Consider the following 26,458-nt stretch of genomic DNA (forward strand, 5'->3'; position numbering starts at 1 on the left):
TTTACACCATCTCCATGTGCTTCATTGCCTGCAATTAAACCATGAGAGACGCCGCTGACATAAAACACACACCATTCAGCACATGCACGGAAAAGCTTCATTCGCCTTTCACCATTTTAACCTCTATTTTCTCGGTGTTTGGGTTTTCTGTAGTTAAATACCCCCCCCGCGCCTCAGCAACTCCCCTCAGCGGCCGCTCCCGCCCAACCGCCCGCGCCTCGCAAAGGGAGTCTGCCCCGTTGCCATGCGCGATGACACCTCCCCTTTCCATTTTTCTCATTGGCTGCTCCGCCGATGACGAGTTGCGCCTCTCTGTGATTGGTATGCGAGCGAGGGCGGTGCGGGCTTTGACTGGTGGCCGAGGAGAAGAGGGGAGCGGGATTGGTTGGGAGGGAAGGGGTGCGCGGTGCATTGTGGGGTGGCGGGCGCGCGTGGAGGGGCTGATGGCGGCGATCGGCGTCCACCTGGGCGCGACCTGCGCCTGCGCCGCCGTTTACAAGGTGAGAGGGGCTGCCGCCCGGCGTCCTGGCCGGGAGAGGGTTGGGCTGGTGTCCGCATCTCTGTCCCTTCCCGGCGCCGCGGAGTGCGTGGTGTCCCGGGGCTGCTGACGGGCCGGGCGGGGTCTCTCCACAGGATGGCCGCGCCGACGTGGTCGCCAACGACGCCGGGGACAGGGTCACTCCTGCGGTTGTTGCTTTTTCGGAAAGCGAGGAGGTGAGGCTGCCCTTCTGAGGAGGGGCTTGGGGAGGAGGGGAGCGCGGCCTCTTGCTCGCTGATTGGGGTTTTTTCCTTTTTCGCTCAGGTTGTTGGCTTAGCTGCAAAGCAAAGTCGGATAAGAAATATTTCAAACACTGTGGTGAAAGTGAAGCAGATCCTTGGGCGAAGGTAAGAGAACAGCTGTGAAAGGGAAGGTGAGGAGTTCAGTTTTCCTCATTAGAGCTGGTCAATGAAATCTAATTTCAGTAGTGATCATAGAATCACCGGATGTCAGGGATTGGAAGGGACCTTAAAGCTCATCCAGTCCAATCCCCCCATGGAGCAGGAACACCCAGATGAGGTTACACAGGAAGGTGTCCAGGTAGTTTTTAATGTTTCCACAGCAGAAGACTCCACAACCCCTTGGGCAGCCTGTTCCAGGCTCTGTCACCCTCACTGAGAGGAAGTTTCTTCCCATATTTAAGTGGAACCTCCTGTGTTCCAGTTTGAACCCATTACCCCTTGTCCTGTCATTGGTTGTCACCAACAAGAGCCTGGCTCCGTCCTCATGACACTCACCCTTTACGTATTAATAACTATTAATGTTGTTGAAGGCATTTTAATCTAGTGTGATAGCAGTTAACCTGGCATTGACAGGAGAGTATGTCAGATGCTAGAAATTAATTATATTACAGACATCTTACTCTATGTTTCATCCCAGGAGTAAAGAGATGCATAGTGTTTTATGTTTGAATTTGTCTATAAAAATAGAATTGTGAAATTTGGTAACAAGTTGCATATATGCTTTTGATACATAGTTAAGTTTCTTGGCTAAAATGTCGTGTTACCTGCGTGTTTTCCTGTGGCTAAAATTGACTGTGGTTTTATTTGCATAAAAGTTGGTATTGTTTTTATTCCAATAGTGAAGCAGATTAATGTAGTGCCTGTCACAGTTCTTCAGTTAGTGAAGCTGTGGCAATTTGTACTGGCAGTCACAGTGATACTAGAACTAAACTTGGTGGTTTAGGTCTAACATCAGAGATGTGACAGAACTTTTCAGTGATAACCTACCTGTGTGTTACAGCCCTTTTCACTGAAAGAAGCTGACGAGATGGGGTTCAGTCTTATTTATTTCTTAGCACTTTTCAGCTGTGCTTCTTTACATAGTCAATAGAGGATTAAGGATAGTCAGCTCACTGCTGTCGTGTTATTTTGGTAAATGCAATGAAAGTGCTACTAAAATACTTTGTAATGATTCTGTCTGGGGGATAACAGGTTAAAACTGTGTGGGTTTTGTTTTCCTTTTTTTACTGACTAGTAGGTATTTTTTCTGTCATTAGTTTGGGGAAAGGGGATTGAAAGATACCAGCAGTCACAACTATTGGTTTTTCTTCTCCTGTATAAATGTATCCATAGAGTGGAAATAGGAATTTTGGTTGAAGTATAGCTACAAATGCTGTAAATGTTATAAGGAATATCAGCAAGATGAATCTGTCCAATTACTATATGATTTATATTGTTATTTTCAATTTATCTGGGCAGCTCTGGTGACCCACAGGCAGAGAAATATATTGCAGAAAGCAGATGTTCAGTGAGTATGATCTAGGTTTTTTTTCTTTTGTTCTCAGAATACTTTGTATCATTTTATACTGTTCTTCTGGGCATTGTTTGTGCCACACCGTGGTTTTGGTCTGTAGTGATCAGCTCTCATTATATGACATCCTTTTGCTACAGTATAGAATGTTTCTCTTTTTGTAAAGCAGAAGAACTTCAGTGTGTTCTGACATCTGCCATCATAACACAGTCCAACAGAAAAATTATGTATAGCTCTTGGCCATTCTCAAAAGGGACGATTCTTAATATATTTGGGTAATAGCATGTTTCTTAGCACTAGTAGAAGAGGCTCAGGTTACAGCACCTCATGATAAAACTGTTTAAACTTGAGTTAATCTCAGTATTTAATTTGGATGATTTGCTTATTACTAGAAACTTTTTTGCAAAATGAGAGAAAAGTTATCCTGGAGAATAGGTTCCTAAGGAAAGAAGTTTCTTTAGGTTTTGACTGTATTGACATACTTATATAAGTGGTTGCTATTTTTTCTTATGAAATATATAAGCAGACAAGTACTTTTTTCTAAATGTTGATTTTGTGCTAAGGGAAACTTCTTAATAAAAAAAGTCTGGAGTCTTTATATGAATGTGACTGTCATGTCTGTTGGATAGTACAAGGGTTTTTGATAAACGTCTTTATGCATTAGTATTCTACTACAAGAGAATGCTTACACAGTCCAATGCTTTTTGCTTTAAACAGAAACCAAACATTATCTTTTGTTAATAACCAAATTACATATCTAACATAGGTATGTTGGCTTTACTTACAGGTAGTTGAGAAGAATGGAAAACTTCAATATGAAATAGATAATAAACTTATTAACCCAGAAGATGTGGCAAAACTAATTTTCAGTAAAATGAAAGGTATATAATAAGTAAGATCATAACGTATTTTAGCTTTTTAAGCTTGCTTCATATTTTTAAGATGTACTATATTAGTTTTTTGCTTTTAATCAACGTGTTCTGTCTATGTTTTTAAACAGAAACTGCTCAGTCTGCATTGGGTTCGGATGTAAATGACGTCGTTATCACTGTACCGTTTGATTTTGGAGAGAATCAGAAAAATGCCCTTGGGTAAGAGGATTAAGATTTTTTTCTGTTATTTAATGTGCCTAAACCAGAGAGGCTGGCAGATCAGCAGTGGGGATTCTCCTGCCAGGCTGCAGCTTGTGACTGTCAGTCAAGACATGGGGATGCTATCTGAACTGGGTAGATAGGAAAGCAGGAGATTAAACCCTGACTTTAGAAACTTTTCATGGAATTCACAGTTGTAACCAGAATGAAGTTCTGAATCAATTGAAGTGAGAGGGAATTTTGGTATTGTCAAGGATAGAATGTCATTTCAGATGTGGTTCTTCAGTGTCCCCTTTGACATGCAAATAGTTCCATAATTTCCTATCGCTTCATACAACAATACCTCCCAAATCAAGTAGCATTGCGTGACTTCATTGAGGACCGTTTTGTCAGCAGATAATGAATACTGTACGGTATTCTACCTGGAAGTTCTGTTTGGAAAAACTTCTGCTGGGAAAGTTCCTCTGTACGAAAACATAAGTAGACTTAAGGTTGTGTGTCACTGGCAGCATCCGTTTCTACTTTCTGATGTGTAGAAGCCCTTACATTTATCTGTCATTAAATACTTAAAACGCGCTTAGAGTTGGCCATAAAACATTAGCGAGCTGCATATTTGAAGAATGTGATGAAACTTATTGCTTTGGCATACAAGTTTTAAAATAACTTCCAAGTGGAGGAAATGACTTGCATGGCAGTCCTATGGTTACTGAAGTTTCAAGAAAGCTTATAAAGAAAATATTAGAAGTGAGGTATGGTAACTTGATTAGGAAATAAGAGCAATTTTCCTAACATGACATCTGATGACATAATGCACCACGAACTTTAAATGCCACACCTGAAGATAAGTTACCACGTTTGATTGAGGGTGGAATTTCTCATCTTGTATTTTAGAGGGGCTTCGCTTCTTTATTTTTTTTAATGGGTTATGTAGACAGATACATCAGTGGTTTCTTTGGCAATAAGCACCCAGTAGATCCATCTACCTGAAGAACACAGTAGCAACTGAACTTATCGATACCTTTCTTTTCCAGTCACTTTGCCTTGTTAATACCACGCTGTAACCAAGTTCTGAATTGTTGGCATGTGTAGTTCAGATCAACCATAATAGCGCGTGTGACTATAGTGAAATCATCGAAGTAAAATGAAATGCTGTTATGCCTTATCACAGGGAAGCAGCTGCAGCTGCTGGGTTTAATGTTTTGAGGTTAATTCATGAACCGTCTGCAGCTCTCCTGGCTTACGGAATTGGCCAAGATTCACCCACTGGGAAAAGGTAAAATCCTAATATTTTACTACTTAAATTTAAGTTGCTGTACTTAAATTCCGAGAGATTCTAAAGGAGGGAATTCTGTGTTGCCTTAGCAGTCAACACAAAATTAATGATTTGAGGCTTGTTTTTCTTTTTTCTCACAATAAAGCAAATAACAATTTGGAAGTTGTAGATCCATAGTGTTTTAAATCCCTTTGTTCTGATTTTTATTGTTTTAGAATTGTCTTTAAAGATTTGTCCTCATATTCTGTCTTGCTCTTTAATGAGCTGATTGGCTTGAAGAAAAATGCATCCTTTCTTAAACAGATGTTGGCATAGCCACTTTTTAATTGTGGGAGCTGGAGTGATTTTAAATATGCCAGAGGAACTAAAGCTGAGTTCCTGGGTTCAGTAGGTGCATTGGGTTTCTCTTATGAATATTCCGTGACAAAACTGATGAAAACATGCAGTACATTATATGGTGGTCATATTTTTAGAAAATGTGTCAAAGTAAATGGAATTTTAGATGGCTTATTAATACTACTTTCTTTTTTACCATGGCAGCAATGTGTTGGTCTATAAACTTGGTGGAACATCGCTTTCTATCACAGTTATAGAAGTAAACAGTGGAATATATCGTGTGCTTGCTACAAACACAGATGATAGCATTGGTGGAGTTTGCTTCACAGAAGCTCTAGCACAACACTTAGCTTCTGAATTTCAGAGGTATGTTTTGAATTCCAAGAGGGTCACTGTTAGGACAAGGACTTCATCAGGTTGTTCGATCTAGCAGACTAGACTGTCTGCGAGTGAAATGGTTCAAATAAATATATTAAAGGAAAAATCGGTTTTTGGGGCCAAGAAGGAAGACTGGGAAACACTTGCTTTTGGATCAGTGCTGCCTGATGTCAACGTTGAGCTGTAGGGGCTCAGCTATGAACTGTTATGTGTTTTGAGTGATGTACGTGACTACTCCGTTCGGTCACAAGCTTTTGGGGTGGCTGGGAATTTACCTGCTTGGGTTTTGTTGTTTTTTCTTGTTGGCATGAAGGACCATGGTGGGGTTTGGGTCATCAGATTGTATGGTGCCTGAGTCATCAGTCTGTATGGCACCTGAGTCATCAGTCTGTATGGTGCCTCATCCTGTGATGAACAAAAATGAACAAATGCTTTACCATTAGTGATCTTGAGGTGCTCAGTTGCATACTGTCACAGAAAGAGACTTTTGGGGTGAAATATGCTATTTTGTTGACATGTCTAATGTTCTGTGTTGTATTTCTTCTTAATCTGTGTTGGAAATTGGGCCTTTTCTTGCAGTCACAGGCTTTGTTCAGCTGAGGAACTGTTTAGAAGGACTTAAATCTGTATGATAAACACTAATGCCTGAGTTCAGGCTGCCTCTATAGAATGCTCTTTAGTTGAAATTGGAATAAGCACTTCTGTTCTTTGCAGGCTTTCAGTAGTGTCATTGTAGATTATAATAAAATGTCAACAGAAAAAGTTCAATAGCTTTAACCTGGTTTTCCTTTGAGAAAGTTAACGTTGTCACTCAAGTGCCTGTCTTTCTAAACTGATATTCCTTCTCTTTTTTAAATGTAGATCTTGCAAACATGATATTAGAGGAAATCCCAGAGCCATGATGAAGTTAATGAACAGCGCTGATGTTGCAAAGCACTCGTTATCAACCCTGGGAAGTGCAAACTGTTTTGTAGATTCATTGTATGATGGATTGGATTTTGATTGTAATGTGTCCAGGTAAAGCAAATCTTGAAGTTACTGCTTCTATATAAAACTATGCTTGAAATATTTTTAGGTTGGACTCTTTAAATAAGCTACAGAATTACAGGAGTCATGGAAGTCTTGAAGTTGCCTCTTGACAGCTGGAGTAGAAGGAGGTTTTCTGTCTGTTCATACTGTTGTGTTCTACTCTTGCTTTTCTTTCTTGGAATGATCTCTTAATGAGATATATAGGTTATTCTGATTATTCTTTCAGTCAGCAGCAGCTTTAGCAAAATAAAATAGACTTTTCAATTCCAGAACTGTGTATCTACTGCTGGAGCAGTTGGGTCTGGTAAAATAAGGCACAATATGTTTCTAAGTGTGAGAAGCAATTCTGTGTGACTTGTTTTGTCTCAGTTTTGGATAAGGATGCTCGTCCTGTGGATTAGTGTTGCAGAATTTGACTTGCTGTATTTGTACGGAGTAAAAGTTTTTCAAGCTTGAAAGAACCCGAAGCAACACGAGTTGTTTTTTCAGTTTGCTTAGCTTATTCCCTGTGTGCAAATCAGGACAAAGCTTGCTTTGCCTCTGAAAATTCAAGAGGTACACTTGAGTCTTTGTGTCTCCATTTTAAAGAGAATGAAGAGGTTCGAGGATTTTTGCCCCCCCCCCCCCCCCCCCACCTTTTTTTCCTCACATATGGGTCAGGACAACAATACTGTATTTTCGCTAGAGTACACTGAAGAAGAATGAATGTGTGCTCTATGTAGGTATTAATGATGCAATCAACAGCACAGATATTTTCACAACAACAACAAAAAAAATCATTTCTTCGAGATTAATAATTGGGAAATGAGTTTGTTTGGTGTTGGTTTTGGTTTTTGTGGTTTGTTTTTTTTTTTTTAATCAGTATCAGGTTTAGCTAAAGAACCAAAGTATATTCTAAAAACTAACTTTTTTCCATTTCAGGTATTTTTCTTTAATGTATGAGGTGACATTTAATTTTTTGTTTGTGTTTTCTTCTAGGGCCAGGTTTGAACTTATCTGTTCTTCACTTTTTACTAGATGCATAGAAGCAATTAAAAAGCTCTTGGAGCAAGTTGGATTTACAGCAGATGATATTAATAAGGTAATTATAGAAACCATTTGTCCGTAATATGCTTCTAAGTCCACAAGAAGAATATTTATGGGGCCTGTTTTCCTTCCAGACCAAGATTATTTCATGGTGCTTAAGCGTTTTTTGCTCAGATCCAACAAAGTGCATAGACGCGAGATCTTCAGAATTCCCATCTTTGCTTTGATTTTTGGTTACTTGAAGTTCAGTGTAAGGTGGAGTTGGAGTCAATGATGTTTTTACTGCTGCATATTGAGTAAATGGTAGAGGATTAGTCTCCATTTGATATGTTTGTATAACTCTTGGAACAGCCAAGGAGTACAGTCTTTAATTTTAGTATATAGACTTTCTTCTGCCTTCGCTTTGGGTGGGGTTTGCTGACACTTTTGAAGAGACCTTGAGTTGCAACTTTTTTGCCTTAGGAGCTGAACAAATCATGTAGTGTCTGCTTGGTGCCTGTGTTCCTCCTAGTTAGCTTAAAAAAAAACAACATAAGAACACATTAGATGCCAAGCCAGAGTGTTTTAATGCCAAAGATGGTGAGTAAAGTAGCAAACATTACTAGTGTCACTCATGTCTTTTTTTGCTTTGGTATAAGCAAGTAACTTCATCTCAACTTCTGTGCATCTGCATGGCAAATAGCGCTGCATTTATTATTGGTGGAATTGGCACGTAAATTCTGCGGCAAAAGTTAGTTGGCAATGATACTTCTTGCTATTTCAGACTCTTTGTGTTTGCTGTGTCACATCTGAGTTTCACTGGTAGGATAACGAAGTATCCCCAGATTGTGTTCAGGGAACATCTGGGTTTTTTTATCCTGGTGGTGGTACTTGTTAAGTGGCCCAATGTGCTGTCCTCTCAGGCCTAAATGCTTGCAGGGAGATACACTTTAAATGTAAAAATAAATGAACTGAATTTATAACTCTTAAGTAAAAGAGGGGAGGTTAAGGCTAGACTTGAGGAAGAAATTTTTTACAGTGAGGGTGGTGAAACACTGTCCCAGGTTGCCCAGAGAGGTGGTGGATGAACCATCCCTGGAGACATCCCAGGCCAGGCTGGACGGGGCTCTGAGCAACCTGATCTGGGTGAAGATGTCCCTGCTCATGGCAGGGGTGGACTAGATGAGCTTTGAAGGTCCTTTGCAACCCAAACTATTCTATGATTCTTTGTTTTCCATGAAGAAAAGTGGGGTTTAGCTTTGTTTCCAGATCTGGTTGACCTCTAAGAAGAAAATGGTTTTTAAGGTTTTTTTCCTTGCACGAAGTCCAGTAACTGGCAGCTGGTTGTCAGTGACATCCCTCAGGATTTAATGCTGGGGCTAATACCATTTAATGTCTCTGTTAAGATGGATGGGGTAGCATGTGCTCTCAGCAAGCTTGCAGACAGTGGCACAATGAGGGGAGCAGTCAGTAGGACCGCTATTCGGAGCGGTTGAAAAAGGTGAGATAAATGTATGGAGAGGAACATTATGAACATCAATAAAGGCAAATGCAGAGTCTGGCATCTAGGATAGAATAATCCCGTACAGCAGGACGGTGTAGGGGTTGCTAGAAAACAGCTTTGCAGGAAAAGATGTGAGGATTCTAATTCAGCAGTGTGCCTTTGCAGCAAGGAAGGCCAGCTACATGCTGGACTGTAGCAGCAAAGGTGTAGCCATGGGTGTAGGAAAGCGTTTGTTTCCCTCTTTGGCACTTGGACAGTGTCCAGATACAATCTCATTGTTTTGAGGCTTCACAGGAGAGGAGAGGTACTGACTTACTGGAGCCAGTCCAGTTGGAGGATGAGATGGGTTGAGGCTGGAGCAAAAAATTATGTGTTACACAAAGAGAGACCAAGAGAGATGGGTTTGCTCAGCCCTAAGAAGAGGAGCTCAGGGGAGACTTGTGGTCCATGACTGAGTGGCAAGCAGCACAAGTCGCAACATGGGGAAGTCTAAGATACCAAGAAAATAATGTGTAGTGTGAGGGTGATCAAACACTAAAACAAACACCCGCAGAGCCTGTGGAATCTGTGTCTGTGGAGATAAGGTCTCGAGCAGCCTCTTGTAACTGGTCTATTCTGGGCAGGAGACTGGGCAAGATGACTGCTGGAGGTCACTTCCAACCTGATGTTATTTTATGATTAATTCCTCAATTTTTTAAAATGATACTACATCTATCTGATGCTTATGATAAGAAACACTTTTTAAAGATACCATTTCAAACTTTAAGCTATATCCTTTAATTTCAAGTACTACAAGTCAAGCAAAGATGGCATCAACTTTTATTTTTATTTCAACAGCAGTTCAACAGCAGTTTTCAGGTGTTTCAGGTTGTGACCTGTCTGTTTTATCTGTCAGAAGAAAGATTCAAAATCAAGGCATGTTTTCCAGGTAGTTCTGTGCGGTGGGTCTGCTCGAATCCCGAAGCTACAGCAGCTGATCAAAGACATTTTCCCAAATGTGGAATTACTGAATTCAATTCCTCCAGACGAAGTTATTCCCATTGGTGCCGCCATAGAGGCAGGAATCCTGCTAGGGAGAGAGAACCCTTTGTTAGAAGAAGCAGCGCTGTTTATTGAGTGTTCCGCTAAAGATATTCTCCTTAAGGTAAGACTTATTTAACTTAAAAATTTTACTTGTGCTGTGTGATGATTGCAGAACTTATGCATGATCAGTGTTAGAGAAACAGTGTTGGTTTATTATTAATTCTACAGACGGGCTATAGATCGGCAGTGTTTGATAACTTGGGCTTATTGACAAAAACAAGACAGGCAAAACTGCTTGATTTTTAAGGGGAGATAGACTGCATCTTTGTTATAATAGCTGGACTTTTTCATTTATTTATAGGAATATAAATTGTTTTCCTTGCTGTGATGGTAGATGTGGCAGAGAGAATGAATTTTTAATTTCTTTTCTCATGGAGCACTGTTGTAATGCTTGTAGCTCACTAAACTACTTAGAGAAAGGCATGAACACTTTTTTCTTCTTTTTTAAAGGGAGTAGATGAGTCAGGGGCTGACAGATTCACAGTGCTGTTTCCATCAGGGACACCATTACCAGCTCGAAGGCAGCACACCCTGCATGCTCCTGGAAACACTTCCTCTGTGTGCCTTGAACTATACGAGTCATCGGGGAAAAGTCCCATGAATGAAGAGGGTAAATTTGCACAGGTGAGTGTTTACACATTCATAGGCACTTGTTGATATCAACCACTTGGAAATCAAGTGGATTTAAAAAATAAAAATGAACCAATGCCACCCCTACCAAAACTTGTTAAAAATTAGAGTGATGTGTGTCTCTTTGGAACAGTCTTTTAAGCATTCTTTTATAAAGGTGTTATGAAATACTGAAGCGCTTTTTAAAGAAATCAAAGTTTCCCATTTGAATTTTTAAATGGCTTCTGGGTTTGACGTTTGGCACTACTGTATAAGCTCGTCTGGGATGAGAGATCATAACCAGTCATTCCAATAGTACCCATATCTCTGACGTTTTAGAAATAAAACTGCTGGACGTAATGATGTAGCTAGTGTATTTACTGCAGGGTTTTTTTTAATCTTCCTTACATTGGACAGGATCTTGGTATCAAATACTACAAATTTATTTTTCACAGTGGGAAGGTGGTAATGTTTAATTAGCACCCAATAAAAATGTATTATTCAGGAGTCAACTTATTGAGAGAGAACACAGCTTGTGTGAAGCAGTGATGATGTCCTCACCTTGGCTTCAGTGCACGTACAGCATCAGGGAGGGGGCAGATGTGGCTGAAATGGATGGAATACTTGAGAAAATGGTTATTCCACCTTAGTCCTGCCCAAAGATCTCTCAGGGGATAGGGAAAGGATGTTAACTAATAATTACAGAACTGATCCAAAGTCAACGTGATCAGCTCTTGCTGTAGTCTGTGGTAATTGTGGGTACTCCAGCTACTTTAATGATAGACTCTGAAACAAAACCCCTGAAACAGTGGTGCAAATCTATGTAGTTTTAGCTATTTGCTCTTCAGATTATGTCAACTGGAGCAACGCTTTGGTGTTGAATTATTGGTATGAGATGCTAAACAGCATGAATTGCACACCTCAGCTATTGTGTCACTTCCATTAAACTGCTGTGCAAGGATTTAGAGAACTTTATAATTTGACTTTTTTTTTTTAATAGATTGTACTCCAGGATTTAGATAAAAAAGAGGATGGTCTACATGATATACTAACTGTTCTCACTATGAAAAGGTAACCAAAATATTTTTTATTCTGCTGTTTAACTTGCTATGTCAATTCTGACAAGCAGTCCTTCCTCCTGCTACAGAGCGTTTAATTTTGTGTTGAGAAATTTCAGCATTTCGTTGCATACAGGGCTGTGTCCTAGGAGGGGTAAATTCTTTAGAAATGTGGGTTTTATGCAGTACCTTCCGTGCTTTCATTGCTTGATTCCTAAATAAATGAAACAACACAGTTGTAAGTTATTATTAGCAATTTTTGAACTGTTGATCAGTCTAACCTTACTTGAGAGCAGCCAGTGCTTATCTGTTGGTGGCTGTTACTCTGAATTCTTAATAAATCTTTTAAAATTTAAATAATATTACTGCATATTCTATTTACAAACCTGTACTAAATAAACTTAGAATATTTAAACATGTTGCTGAATCTGTTCCACCTAATGTAGAGAAGATATATGCTTTAGTGGAGAGCAAGAAGTGCTTATCTAAATACCCAATAAACTTAATTTCATAAATCAGTTTAATCTGTGTTGAAGCACGTAGTTCCCTGGATAATTGGTGCTAATCTGTCTCCTTTTGTCTGCATGAAGACTGTTGTTTATGCTTTATGGAACATGCAGTAAAGTACTTAATGTTGTGTTGAGATAGTCCTAAATATACTTTTCTCTTTTATCTAGGGATGGGTCATTACACGTTACCTGCACAGATCAGGATACTGGAAAGTGTGAAATCATCACGGTCGAAGTGGCATCATAGTCTCTTTTGAAAGGCAGCATTTTTCTAAGTTGATTTTTGTCTCCTGTTGACTTTTCTGCTAAAGTGGCATCTCTCTCTGAGATGTCTCTAATGATTCTTAGGAGGCTGGAATAAACTGAAGTGAAACATTAATTTGCCACTGGGTCAGTTTGGAGTGGAGAGCATGGTGCAAAACATTAATTCAGACATGGCAGACAGCAGAGCACTGAATTATCAGCACCTGATTTTAAAAAAAGGCAGGACTTTTTTTTTCCCCGGAGTTATTGTAAGATAGTTTTGTGGTATTGCCTGAAAGATGTGTGTAAGGGTTATATGTGACTATTTATGTTACTAATAAAATATGGGGGTTTTTAATGCAGATCACGGCATCTTCCTTTCTGTGTGGCACTGTTCTAATCTGTATGTCATCATATATTTGTTTGGATGTAAGGTGGGAAGTAATAGGCCCCACATTAGGCTGAGACCCTCAAATCCTGTAACTACACTTGCCTGCTCCATCTCCTAAGGGGCAAGAGTTCAGTCCTGAGGGCCAGATAGAATCATGGAATTTATGAGGCTGGAAAAGACCTTTAAGATTGAGTTCAACTGTAAACCTAATGCAGCCAAGTCCACAGCTAAACTGTTTTCCCTAAGCACCACATCTACATGTCTCTTAAACACCTCCAGGGACAGTGATTCCATCATTTCCCCGGGCAGCCTGTTCCAATGCCTGACAACCCTGAGCCTGTAGCGCTGCCTGGAGTTGTGACCCAAGTGCAGGACCTGGCACTTGGTCTTGTTTAACCTCATACAATTGGCCTCAGCCCATCAACTAGCCAGTCCAGATCCCTCTGTATGTGCATTCTACACTCCAGCCCAACTTGGTGTCATCTGTAAATTTACCGAGGCTGCGCTCAAACCCTTCATCCAGGTCATTAATAAAGAGATTAAACAGAACTGGCCCAATACTGAGCCCTGGGGACACCACTTGTGACCAGCTGCCAATTGAATTTGACTCTGTTCACCACAACTCTTTGGGCTCAGCCATCCAGCCAGCTCTTTAGCCAGCAAAGAGTATATCCATCAAGATGTTATCTTGTGAAATATTCAAAACAGTAGAGCATCAGTATCAGAGACAGAAACTAAAGCAAGGGATGCCCACCTCAATTGGAGACCTGTGTTCAACCACCTGTTTTTCTACAGGCTTTCCAAGTTGTCTTGAGAACATGTATTTCAATATTCTTCCTGCCTCACAAAAGCAATAGATACTGCATAGCATAGACATAAATCTTACTGTATTCCAAACAAATACCTGTATTTCTGTGGCTTTCCAGCCTAGACACAAGGTTTGAATTCATGAGGCTTCCATGAGTGGACAAAGTGCTGGGAAGTTCTGAGTCCTGCAACCATGGGACTTTGATCTCTGGGCAATAAGTAAATAGTTTGCCAGTTTCTGTGTGAAAACTTCTAAAAGGGGTCTTGGAAAACCCTAATTCTGGTTCTGTCATGGCAGTGGAGTCCCACAGCCCTTGTATTTATAAATACAAGTAAAGAGACATGCAAGTACTAACGAGACATCTGTGAGGGGTGTTTTGTTGTGTGTTGCTGCCAGTTGGCGAGTTTATGGGGCTCAGGGCTAAGATGAAAGCTGTATTAACAGGAACCCCCTGTTCTGAGAAGTGTGCTGTAATGAGAGGGTTTTTTTTTTTTTAAAAAAAAAGAAGTGTCTGAAGCCTTTCTTTGTAGTTCCCAGTTCCAGCTCTGTGGCTGGTAGAATGGTGAAGGGTCTAAGTCTGCCTGGTGCCCTGTGCTTACCCCGTACCAGGCGCTGCCACCTCAGCCAACACTGGAAAAGAATCCCAGAATGTCAGGGGTTGGAAGGGACCTCCAAAGCTCATCCAGTGCAATCCCCCATGGAGCAGGAACACCCAGATGAGGTTACACAGGAAGGTGTCCAGGCGGGTTTGAATGTCTGCAGAGTAGGAGACTCCACAACCTCCCTGGGCAGCCTGTTCCAGTGTCTGTCACCCTCACTGGGAAGTTTCTTCTCATATTTAAGTGGAACCTCCTGTGTTCCAGTTTGAACCCATTACCCCTTGTCCTATCATTGGTTGTCACTGAGAAGAGCCTGGCTCCATCCTCCTGACACTCACCCTTTACATATTTATAAACATTAAGTCACCTGTCTCCTCCGAATTAAGGAGCCCCAGCTCCCTCAGCCTTTCCTCACATGGGAGATGCTCCACTCCCTTCAGCATCTTTGTTGCCCTGCGCTGGACTCTCTGCAGCAGTTCCCTGTCCTGCTGGAACTGAGGGGCCACAACTGGACACAATATTCCAGGTGTGGTCTCAGCAGGGCAGAGTAGAGGGGAAGAAGAACTTCTCTCGATCTGAAAGACCTAAATAGCTCTGAATTCCGCCTCGCCTCTTTCCAAGCTCTGTCTCCACGGGCACTCCCGCTCCCCCCTGCTGAGGCGGCCCTGCCGCGCTCCCTTCCCGCCAAAGCCCCTCGGGCGCGCGCCAGCGGGAGGCGGGGCCGCGCTCTCCCTTTGCCCCGCCCCCTTCCGCAGGCCGCGGCCCCTCCAAGATGGAGGATTGGCGAGGAGGTGAGCGAGAGAGCGGCCGCGGCGACTCGGGCCGTGGTGGAGGCCGGGGCCGCCCGCAGCGCCGCGCTCGGGCCTCCCCTCCCTTCTCCTTGTGCTGGGTGGGCCCAGAGGGAGGCCCTGCCCGCTTCCTTGCGGGTGCTCTGCCTGGGAGAGGCGGTGTGGGGGAGGGCGGGAATGGCCTGAGGTGAATATGGGGGCGGGCGGGGGGTGCGTTGAGGCGCTGGGGGGGTGTCCGTCACCTCCCCGCTTTCCCCGGGGGGCTGCTCTGCCGCGGGCAGCGCTTTCTGGGCGGGTGCTGAGGCCGCAAAGCCCCCGCCGAGCCCCGGGCCGAGCCCCGGCTTCACCCGGCAGAGCTTCCCGGGCCCGGCCCGGCCGCTGGGCGCTGCCCTTTAAACCCGTCCGGCTGACAGGGGACCGCGATCCTTCTGGAAGGGCTGGGGATCGCTTCTTGCCTCGTCCGGTCTCCATGGTTGCATCGCAAGTGCTCGATGACACTCGGCTAACTACAGATATTTGGCGGGCTCGTTAAAGAATGGAGGTTTCCTCGTCACCCTGTGCTTTAGTTGTAGGAAGATGATTCGGTTCTTAGTGCAGCTTTCACCTGTGAAAGTCTCTGCCCTCCAAAATATTCATTCTTTATAGGTGTATGTACTCTACAAAATAAAGGTGCAGTAAGGGAATTGTTGACCTTTCCCGCTTTGCTTGTTAGGGTTGAGTTTGTGAGATGCTGTGGTTGTGCAAGACTCGTGGACTGTCACAAATAATGCGGGGACTCTGGGATAAGGCGTAATGATTTAAATTTAGCTGAGACATTAAATAGGATTCTTTACCAATTTTCTTATTGTAGCCTGGTATGTGCCATGTCTAGCTTCACTTGAGACCCTCCAAGAATTATGTAGGAAGGAAAATCTCAGATGTAAATCCATTGGAATCACCAACAGGAGTCTAAAGAGTTATGAGGTGGAATATTTGTGTGACTACAAGGTAGAAGAGGTAAGAGAAACACAGACCAATTTGATCACTCTTTCAGCTGAAATTTGGAAGTGAGCCAAGGGTAGTTTTTCTCATGACATGAAGTAGAAGTCTGTGAGGACGAAGCTCTTGCTGACGTCAAATGAAACTTCTTTTAATCTTTGAACTGTAAACAGAAAGTGGTGTAACGACTGCTTTCGGTATGTTGAAGGAAGGTCTTTTTCTGAAATTACGGAGATGTTAGAATATTAAATGTTTCTCCTTTGCATATCTAGAAGTAAAGCAAAATGCTGATGCTTTTAGGCTGTAGCTTGGTATGTATTACGATGCTTCTCCTTTATTTGCAGGTAACAGTCTATATTTCTGTGTTGACTGTTGTAGTCTGATGAACAGTTAGGGCCACGTTCTGCAACTGAATTCCTGCGGCTTGATCATGCCGATGAAATTCAGTCTCAGGATTTGGCCTTGTTACAGTTATTTGGCCTTTTTAAAACAAGTACAAAATGTATGCTTCTTGACTATAAATGCAAAATTACATGTTTTGAATGGGTTACTTCTTTGGGAGGATGGTTAATATGACTTTTTTAGAGATTTTGTTCGTTAGGTTTAGAATTTTTTTTTGTTCCATGTGCTATACAACCACAATCTGTTCCTGCATACAAGTCATAGAACTCGTTAGCATAACTTCAGTAACTGCTTTAGCAAACAAGCCTCTTCCAGTTATTGTTAGTGATCAGAGTTCATCCCAGCTGTTTATTTCTTTGCCCCTAGATATGACACAAAAAGTATCCAAACTTGTGCTACAAGTTGGAAAAGCTGTTTGAAAGCTGGAGAGGGACTTTTTACAAGGGCATGTAGTGATAGGACAAGGGGTAACGGCTTTAAACTGAAAGAGGGTAGATTTAGATTAGATATAAGGAAGAAATTTTTTACCATGAGGGTGGTGAGACACTGGAACAGGTTGCGCGGAGAAGCTGTGGATGCCCCATCCCTGGAAGTGTTGAAGGCCTGGCTGAATGGGGCTCTGAGCAACCTGGTCCAGTGGAAGGTGTCACTGCCCATGGCAGGGGGTTGGACTAGATGATCCTTAAGGTCTCTTCCAATCCAGACCTTTCTGTGATGATGTTAATTTGCAAATGCAAATCCTAATTTTTCTCTTTCTCCCCATTTGTAATTGTTGTGGGAACATGAAGACCCTCTGCACTGTGTTCCATTTCTTAACTTCAGAGCTCTTGTGTTTGTCCACAGGGCCTGTGATGCTGAATTTCAGCAAAATGAAATGTGGCTAAATCTGTATCTGTTTCTGTATTTCAAGGGCACAGAATACTATCTTGTGAAATGGAAAGGATGGCCAGAATCTTCAAATACTTGGGAACCTCAGAAAAATCTGAAATGCCCATTGCTCCTTCAGAACTTTCTTAGTGACAAGAATGAATACTTGTCTCGGGTGAGAGAAGGCAAAGCACTGAAAGTGAGAAACCATGTTAAAGCTTTGAAACCTGCGGTTGCAGATTACATTGTAAAGAAGGCTAAGCAAAGAATAGCTCTGCAGAGATGGAAAGAAGAACTCAACAGGAAAAAGAATCATAAAGCAATGATTCTGGTAGAAAACACTGTGGATCTTGAAGGCCCTCCTTTAGACTTCTACTACATTAATGAGTATAAACCTGCTCCGGGAATAAATGTAATAAATGGAATAACGACTGGCTGTGAATGCACTGACTGCCCTGCTGAGAAGTGCTGTCCAAAGGAGGCTGGATTTATTTTGGCTTACAATAAAAGAAAGAAGTTGAAAATCCAGCCCGGTTTGCCCATCTATGAGTGCAATTCGTTTTGTAGGTGTGGGCCTAACTGCCCTAATAGGATAGTACAGAAAGGTACACCGTATTCTCTGTGCATCTTCAGAACTAACAATGGCCGTGGTTGGGGAGTAAAAACCCTCCAGGAGATTAAAACCAACAGTTTTGTGATGGAGTATGTTGGAGAGGTATGTATTTATGGCATATGGATTAATTATTTACAATAAAGGATACATTGGAGAAAATCTTGATGAGCTTTCTCTCAATTTTTAATGCTTCTTGACTTCTAATATATAATTGATAAGTCTACTTTTGAGTAGAGAAATACAGTAAATAGACATTCAAGATGACAGCAAAATTATGTTGTCCAGAACATTCTTCCGTTCCAGAGCAGTTGTAAAAGGTTGATTGTAAAGAGAATACTTGTCGTATGTGTCACTGAACAATTATTTTAGATATGTGCCGTATTAGTATATCTAAAGTCAGATCTATCTTTTCTTTTATATTCATTCTTCACTGATCATCTTTATTATTGTAGATCTTGCTGTTCCCCAGGCACAGTTCTTACCAAACTCCCCACCCAGTCTCTCAATCCCTTTTCTGTTTTGTCTGAACTTTTAAGGTAATATTTTCAAACATAGTTAGTACTTTTGATGAACAGCAATAATAAGACTTGTAGTATGGATGTTATTCGTTTACTCAATCTCACACTATTTCAAACAGAACTTTCATGCTATAAAATACAGACTTTGAGTTACTCTCAAGGTGTTGTTTTTGTTTTTACTTTTTATTGCCCTGTGTTTATCTGGTCCAGCCTCTGTTGTACTTCAGGGCTCTTTATGTCGATAGCTCCTGGCACCCCCTTGAATCCAGTCGATTTGATTGTATTCCTGCCACAAATCCACCTTGCTGCTAAGGTGGCTCAAAGTAATTTCTTCTGTCCTTTCGTACAAATTATTATGGTCTTCATTGTATTTCTTCCATGCTTCTTGCCCCAAATCTTTTAACTGTGTATGTTCATGTCTTTCTCGTAAACATGCAAGAAATCAGTTATTCAGAGTGTCTGTGTTGAGGGATTAATGTGGAAAGATGATGATGTACTTTTGTTGTTTAAAGGAAAGAGTGTGTGTTTACCCTTTCACCTGAATCTACTTATTCCCTACTGCTAAATAAGTTCTCAACTCTGATCTGTGAGAAGGATTTTGAAGGGGTTTTTTTTGCGCAGTTCCACCACATTTTGTATGTCTTGCTGCTGAATTGTGATTTCTTTACTGAGCCTGCACAACTGATTATATTTAACATAACAAACTGCAGATGAAGTTGTTTAAGCTGTTGCTTCTGCCAAAAGTTACTTTAGTTCTTGTCTTCCTTTGGGGAGTCTCTGGATTTCTACCTTGTGTTAGTACACACTAGACTAATTGCATTGGTTCAGCTTGGTGATGTATCTGTCTAAATTATTATGAATAGGATCTTTCATTGCAGTCAAAAATAACAGGATGAGATGCTTCTAGGGAGGACGGAGGTGAATACTGGACTGTGAATGTGTCTGGGTTGTAAAGACTGATACCTGTTGATCTTCGTCTCTGCAAAGGGAGAAAGTTGAAACTTTATGTGATGTAAACAAGGCTTTCTGGGTCTAATGAAAAAACTGTGTGTATGGAAACTTCAAGTAGAAACAACTGATTGTATCTGTCATCATTAAAACTCTTCATAGAAGGTGCTGGTATTTTTCTGGAGACAAGGTAGTGTCGTTTCTCAGCTGTAGACAAATTACATCCAGAGAAGCCAAAGTCACTAATTCAGCTAGCTGTATGTATGTATTCTTCATTAGAGATTGAATGCTTTTTCAATATCAAAAAGCAAATGTGGTATTTTTTACTAACTAGATTTTTCTAATTTGATTGTGATTTTTGTTTTAATTTAGTAATCGTTAATAATATGATGCAGGTTGTTTCTTTTTTCTCTTTTTCTAGGTGATTACAAGTGAGGAGGCAGAGAGACGAGGCCAGCTCTACGACAACCAAGGAAATACATACTTGTTTGATTTGGACTATGACTCAGATGAATTTACAGTAGATGCAGCTCGATATGGAAATGTGTCCCACTTTGTCAATCACAGTGTAAGACCTTGTTTTGTATACTGAGTTTGGAAAATTATTCTAATTGTGCCAGAAGTATCTTCTCCTATTATAAACATTTTCCTACCATATTCACAGTTTTTTCTGAAGTAGTTTGTTTCCTGCCAGCACAGCCCAGTCAATGAGATGACATAATAAATAGATGATGTAATAAATAGAACGGAACAATTAACCTTACTCTGAGTAAGAATACCTACACAAATCTGGGAATAAGATGGTACCCAAAGAGGGCATCTGATAAGACTGGGGTTGTTACTGAATCTGCTGGTTTTAGACAATTAAAATAGGGTTGGTTTTCCAAGTAACTAAAAGACCTAATATGCGAGAAGTACATAATAAAGTTAGCGAAGAGTCAAAGACGAAAGGAACTGATCCATTATTTTCATCCTACAAACACTGGTAAAAAGTGAAAATCCCTGTGCTTTCTTTGTTATCTTTTTCCCTCCTAAATCTAAACTTGAAAGACAACTCGGAAGTAAATTTTAAACAGGAAATTTTTGTAGTGGTTTGTTTCCTATTCAACTCAAGTACCTAAAGTGAGAAGGCTGAACTACATTTGTAAAGATTCATGAACCAAAAATTGTTATTTCTGACTGATGTAATGTTTGTGAGGTACATAGTCAGTGTTAGACAAATACAATAGATTAATATCTTCATATGTGTGAGCTGATGACGGTTGTATTTTATGTGGGCTTGCCAGGGAGAAGGATAAAGAAGAGTTTTAATGCCAATTGTTCTTCACTTTCGGGAATGGGAGTGAAGTATTCTCACTCTTCAGTGTAAAGTTAAATATCCGACTTCACTTCTGCTTCCTTAACAAGGGAATTTTACTGTTACAGACTAAAAAGCGTGCAGAGTTTAACAAATTGTCTCAGTGACTTCTGACAATCCAGAAAAAATGATAAAGCAGTTTCTAGTTCCCACTTAGTGTCCTTGACTCTTCTCCTGCTGCCCAGCCCATAGCAGATAATTTGGAAGCCAAGCAGGTTAGCAATTGAAAATAGAATTCTACGCATAGTTTGAATATATTTCTGGCCTGCATATACAGAATAAGGAGCGTTTGTGTGGCTTGAAACACTAGGTTGTGGGGTTTTTTTTCAACTTGAATTCTTTTTGTGGATTTTGTAGGTAAATATTAACCTCTGAATGTAGCTTTAATTGCTTTGTCATCTTTTTGAAACTATATTTAAAAAAAAAAGGTGTTACACATTAGTGTAGTCTACAAGCTGTGTAAAGGTTGCTTTCTTGAAAGGCCTCGACTAAGCTATGAGTGTTCTCTTTAATGCTATTTCAAGAACGTAATTTGTTGATTTCAGAAGATAATTTCAGACTTCTGTCCCTGGGAGAAGAACCAGTTCTTCCTTTCCTGTGACCTTCCTCTACTGAAACACTTCAGTGAAACTTAGCGTGCATTTTTTTGTAATGGAAACTACATTAATTTTTGCCTTACAGTGTGATCCAAATCTTCAAGTCTTCAATGTGTTTATCGATAACCTCGACTTGCGTCTTCCTCGTATAGCGCTGTTTTCTACACGAACTATCAAGGCTGGAGAAGAGCTAACCTTCGACTACCAGATGAAAGGTGAGCAGATTTTGAAACCGTGTTTGCAGGAGGTTTGGGGCGTTGTTGGGTTTTGTTGCAGCTTGACTGATTATAGCATTTTAGGTCAGGCCCTGCTTCTCTATGACACAGCTCTGTGGATTCTAGAACATCGATGTGTGGTGCAGAGCACATCCAGGAGCTTTTGTGTGCACCTCTAGTACATTATCTCCTTCAGTGCCCCTAGCTCAACAGCAAGGGGTTGTGGCTGGAATGTCTGATGAGGCAAATTATTTTGAAGATTTGTCACAAGAGTGCTCAAAAGAATGGTCAGGCTACCATTAAAAGCAGCTTTCCTTTATTCAGATTGGCATTTCTGGTAAACTGCTTTCCAAGTAATCTGCTAGTGATAGTTACAAAGATAGTGGTCTAAGGCACCAGAGGTTTGTCTCTGAATTGTGGTGGTTGTAGGTCCTGTAGTAAAGATGTAAAGGACAGTCCAAACTTTACTATTGTTTTATTGGGTTGGATACATTGATCGTTATGCAGAGACTTCAGGAAACAATGGTTTTGGTGAAATACTATCGGCTCTTTATTAATTAAGAAAGATCAGCCTCTTGAGGGAGGTGGTAGAGTCCCCATCGTTGGAGGTTTTCAAGATGAGATTGGACAGGGTGCTAAATAACCTCATCTAGGTTCCCTTTCCCAAGAGAGGTTGGACCAGATGATCCTTTGAGATCCCTTCCAACCTGGGCCATTTGATGGTTCTTTGACCTTCCATTCAGTGTTCAAGGCCAGGCTGGACAGGGCTCTGAGCAACCTGATCTATTGAAAGATGTCCCTGCCCATGGCGGGGGGGTGGGCTGAGATGGTCTTCAAAGGTCCCTTCCAACCCGAAATTATTGAGGTTTGCTGGCAGGGGTGTTGTGTGTGTCAGACTGTACGTGCAAACCATTTATCCACAACTGCAACGTACTGTTTGCCCTGCTGTTTTCTGTTCAGGGAAACATCTCTACACTCCAGAGCTGTACCTCATTCCTGTGGAAGCTCGTTAAGTCCTGACAAACTGATTATACTTTGGTCCTTCAAACTCCTCTTTGTTTGTGGTGTCTGTGACACTAACGTACAAGGCAGGCGGTGCTCCCAGCTGCCCAGTGTGGATACAGACCTGAGGGTACAAGATTTGGATGCTGTCCATTAGGTATTGTGTAAGCAGTTGTAACATGGGTGTCGGTAGAATTTGAGTAGAGCTTTACACACATTTCTTTTAAGAACGAGTGTGGTGGCTTTTTGAAGCCATTTGAATACCTAGTGTGTTTTCAGTCTGTCTTTTAAAGTGTCCTGATTTGTGTTTATCTGTGTCACAGGTTCAATAGATCTGACTTCAGACTCTGCTGATAGTCTCAGCCCATCCAAAAAGAGGATCAGAACTGTGTGTAAATGCGGAGCGGTGTGTTGCAGAGGTTATCTCAACTGAGTGCGGGTATCCAAAGTCACAAATACTTTGTTCTCTTTTAAATGTGTTTTAAGAAGACTCTTCTTACACACAGATGTTCAAGTATTCTTACATCTAATAAGTACACTGAAAAAATGCATTACGTTTGTAATTGAAATGACATTGGCCAAAGAAAGAGATGTCGTGTTTCAGGCAAATACAAAACTGAAAATGGGGATTAAAAATTGATTTTTCTTGAACTGTTATGTAGGAAGCAGCAAAATGTGTGTTAAGAAAACTCTTTAAAGTGTACTTTGAATATTTGATTGTGAGTTTACAGCCGTAGGCCTCTTAGGAGCTGGTTTCAGTGGGATAAAATAATGTTACATATTTTCTATACCTTGAAAAGTGTTGGAGACATTTGATTTGAATCCTAAATTATAGCTAACTGTTCTTTTGCATTTTTTTGTTGTTGTATAAAGAAAAGCTTCAAGACATTAGCAATAACATTTATGGAACTGGTGTGAAAAATAAAGGACAGCCATCGGACTGTCTAAATGAAGGTTCACAGGAATGCAAATCCTAAAATGTCCATTGAACTCCATGCAAGTAAAGCAAATGGTTTTTGCAGATTCCAGATATAAGATTGAGGTCTCGAATGTTTTTAGCTGATGTTGTGTTATTTACAAGTTTTATGATATTTTTTTTTAATTGATTTTTAGTTAGGATGCTGTAGGAGGTCTGCAGTTCTACAGAGCATTTGTAAATATGTAACATACGTTGTTTGCTTTCATTGCAGAAATTCGGCAGTCATTGCTGAAACAAATCACTGGCTACAGTTTGGAAATAGGTAACAAAAGAATAGGGAGAGCAGCCTGTTGTCTAACAAAGCTGATGCGTTTTGGAGATATGCTCAGTTATCCGTTAGGTGCAAAAATACCCTCGGAGTTTATTTGTATTCACAATATTGATTAAGTTTTTACATACTGTGACGTTTTTTACCTAGTGACAGACTTTTCAGATACTAGGCCTGTTTTTTCTTGTTGCAAAAACGTTAACTTCAGTGAAGTTAGACTAGGAGGGAGTTTACCCATTTGCTGTAGACCTTAAGATGTTCTTGAATGTAAAGCCTGAGAAATGTGCTGTTCTTCAGCTGCTTGAGTCGTATTGAATTTCTTTTCCTGATACTCTAAAGTTGTCTCGATCTGTATGTGAAGTTTTGCTTGGCTCTGAAAATGCTGAAGAGCAGTTGAGGCAGGTTATGAGTGAAGTTACAGCCAAGGTCCAAGCTCCAGGGGTGACTAAAGTGCTTTATTCTCATGGAGTTAAAAGCTTGTAAAAACTTGCATATCGCTTACAAATCATGTAAATGTTGACAGGGTCGGGCAGAAAAATGTTGCTCCATAAATGGATGCTTCCTAAGTGGCTGCTAGCTATGTATCATAGGTCAGCTCGTTACCTTTATAAGGTGCACAGCTGTTGGCTCAGGTGAATGAAGTCAAGTACCCAGCATATAAGCGTTTACCTAATTTGTTAACAAATGCCTTAAATTCCATCTTAACTACTAGCACTCCAAGAAGAGTGTTTCGAAGGACAGTACAGGTTGTTTGTTTATTAAGAAGCACAGTTGCATTTGCACTTAAGATCTGGCTCTTTGGCAGAAAGTGAAGTTTTTATATGCTACCGGCCAAAATCGGCTTCAAGGTTGGGTTGAAGAGTGGGGGCCATTGAAAGTGCTGTGTAAGTTTTGTAATCTACGAAGTGTTGAAATAGATACTTTATATTGTTTAATGGAGAAAGTTTGCTTAGATTTTAAAGTGTTTGACTTTACCAGGCTCACCTGCATCCACACACTTGGATAAATGCTGAATCTAGCCTATTTTTATCATGCCATATCCCTAATGATTTCTTTTTTAATATATATAAAGTCAAAGTGGAACGTGGAGGTTTAATATTAGCAAACTCTAGATGATCGTACATCATTTGGAGTCATAAGTGCTTTCTCTCGCATGTAGCCCGACTTGGCAGCGCGTTCCACGGGGGAAGATCTGCAGTCTCCAGCTCCTTAATCCGATGCAGGTTCCCTGTGGCTACAGGATGCTGAGAGTGTCTGTGGCAAGAAATGGATTCCTTACCAAATCGGTTTGTCTGGCCTCTCCTGTACGAGATGACACAGGGCTGGTTCGACACTCTTTTTGTCTGTGTCCATGCCCGGTTTCATTTAAAAATTGCAAGTAAATGCATTTTAAAAAAATAAAAGTCTTACTAGTTGTACCTGAGTTCAGTATATCTGCCTCTTTCCCAAGGCAGCGTATGTTACCACCAGCACTGGAATGACACTGCTGTTCTTTGAGGAGATGTGTGTTACCTCTTGCACGATACATAAAGGACTGTTAATTTCTGTTCTGGGAGGTAACAGCACTTAGTATTTATCTGAAGTAAACCCATGTATCCAGTTTCCGATTTAGAGCCTTGAACAGTATTTTCTATTTACATATTCACAATGCGTTTGGATTGCAGTTAATTAGCTTAAAGTGACACCGTGTCACTTTAAAAAACTCCTTTTGCAGTTTTTATGAGTTTGGGGGAAAGTTGCCAAATTAGAAAAGGAGAAAAAGCTATTTGCAGTTTCTTAAGCAGCTTAAACCAGCCGTGCTTCTGCCTTTGTTTGGTTTTGTGGTCTGTTAGCACCATCATGGCCACCAGTTCAGTTGTGTTTATGCACTTCTTAGAGACTGGGAACCTGTGATCTGTCCTTCAGCTGTTCTTTTTTTGGTGGGTTTTAGTTTTTTGTTTTGGTAGCAAAACTAAGTCTGCAAGATCACCTGTAAGAAAAGCTATTGTCTATTTATTTAATCTCAAAGTTAAGTCGATCTTTTGGTTATTTCTAATGTATGTTTTAGGACTGTGTACAGTAGAATATGCAGTTTATAAGCTCAGGAACATTTTCTTTTCATAATGTGTGATCTCTAGTATCGCTACCTTCCTAGAGTTTTTGATAAAATAAATTAAATTTAGTTTTTTGCTTGTTGTTGTCATTCTTAACCAAAAATAATCTATTTTAGCCTGTCAAAATTAGCTGTAGAATTTGCTTTAAGACTGCAACATCTTAATTCCTGCCCTGTACCCAAGGTTTCTCGCACTGTAAGGACCGTAACAGAGCGATCACGAGGAAGTCATGTGTTTCCTATTCAGTTTATGGCTGATAAGAACTGGTATAAATTCACGCTCTTGACTTGTCTAACACAGACTGGGTTCCTGTATATTTAAGCACGCTGTAGACACAGCCCTGTATGAACATATATAGCACAGTTAAGGAAACAAGCCAAGAGAAGAATTTCTGCTCTGTTTTTTATTCCCAGAGGTAGATACAACAGCAGTTTCACTCACTCAAGCTCACCAAAGAAAAACTAATTCATAGACCACAGTTGGAAATTATATTGACAAACCCCAGGAACGGAGAGGGCACGGTTAACAGTGGAGAAACATACAGACTTGGATATCCTTAAAACCCTATGCAGATTATAGCAAATTTTCTTCTTCTTTCCCTCTCCCACTGCTGTTGCCACTAGCAGAA

At 40.8% G+C, this 26,458-nt stretch overlaps 2 protein-coding genes across 3 annotated transcripts; both read left to right on the forward strand.

The window, feature by feature from the left end:
* The first annotated feature begins 429 nt into the window (after positions 1–429).
* Positions 430–12,695, forward strand: HSPA14 (heat shock protein family A (Hsp70) member 14). Of its 2 annotated transcripts, none has more exons than XR_013923585.1 (14): positions 430–500; positions 634–714; positions 803–885; positions 2,239–2,287; positions 3,078–3,171; positions 3,291–3,381; positions 4,550–4,654; positions 5,195–5,356; positions 6,230–6,385; positions 7,376–7,478; positions 9,835–10,050; positions 10,489–10,613; positions 11,599–11,669; positions 12,334–12,398. XR_013923585.1 is itself a non-coding variant. In XM_080363411.1 (14 exons), the coding sequence occupies exons 1-14, from the start codon at positions 444–446 to the stop codon at positions 12,410–12,412; spliced, it is 1,521 nt and encodes a 506-aa protein (XP_080219537.1). In that variant the 5' UTR covers positions 430–443; the 3' UTR covers positions 12,413–12,695. The 2 variants fall into 2 exon arrangements, 1 of the variants encoding a protein (XP_080219537.1); XM_080363411.1 differs by having other exon boundaries at positions 10,440–10,613; positions 12,334–12,695.
* A 2,283-nt stretch (positions 12,696–14,978) lies between these two features.
* SUV39H2 (SUV39H2 histone lysine methyltransferase) lies at positions 14,979–25,855 on the forward strand (the record flags this gene model as incomplete). Its single annotated transcript, XM_080350315.1, has 6 exons — positions 14,979–14,997; positions 15,845–15,990; positions 17,285–17,956; positions 19,742–19,888; positions 21,359–21,488; positions 22,814–25,855. 6 exons carry the CDS (start codon positions 14,979–14,981, stop codon positions 22,921–22,923), a joined length of 1,224 nt encoding a protein of 407 aa, XP_080206441.1. The 3' UTR covers positions 22,924–25,855.
* Positions 25,856–26,458: the final 603 nt, after the last annotated feature.

The sequence above is a fragment of the Nesoenas mayeri genome (assembly GCF_963082525.1).
Source record: "Nesoenas mayeri genome assembly, chromosome: 1".
NCBI lineage: Eukaryota > Metazoa > Chordata > Aves > Columbiformes > Columbidae > Nesoenas > Nesoenas mayeri.

Excerpts from the sequence above, each read along its gene's own strand:
- HSPA14 (XM_080363411.1), top strand. The coding sequence starts at position 444 with ATGGCGGCGATCGGCGTCCACCTGGGCGCGACCTGCGCCTGCGCCGCC. Across the intron at positions 6,386-7,375 it reads TTTGATTGTAATGTGTCCAG|GGCCAGGTTTGAACTTATCT; the intron begins GTAAAGCAAATC and ends GTTTTCTTCTAG. Across the intron at positions 11,670-12,333 it reads ACTGTTCTCACTATGAAAAG|GGATGGGTCATTACACGTTA; the intron begins GTAACCAAAATA and ends TCTTTTATCTAG.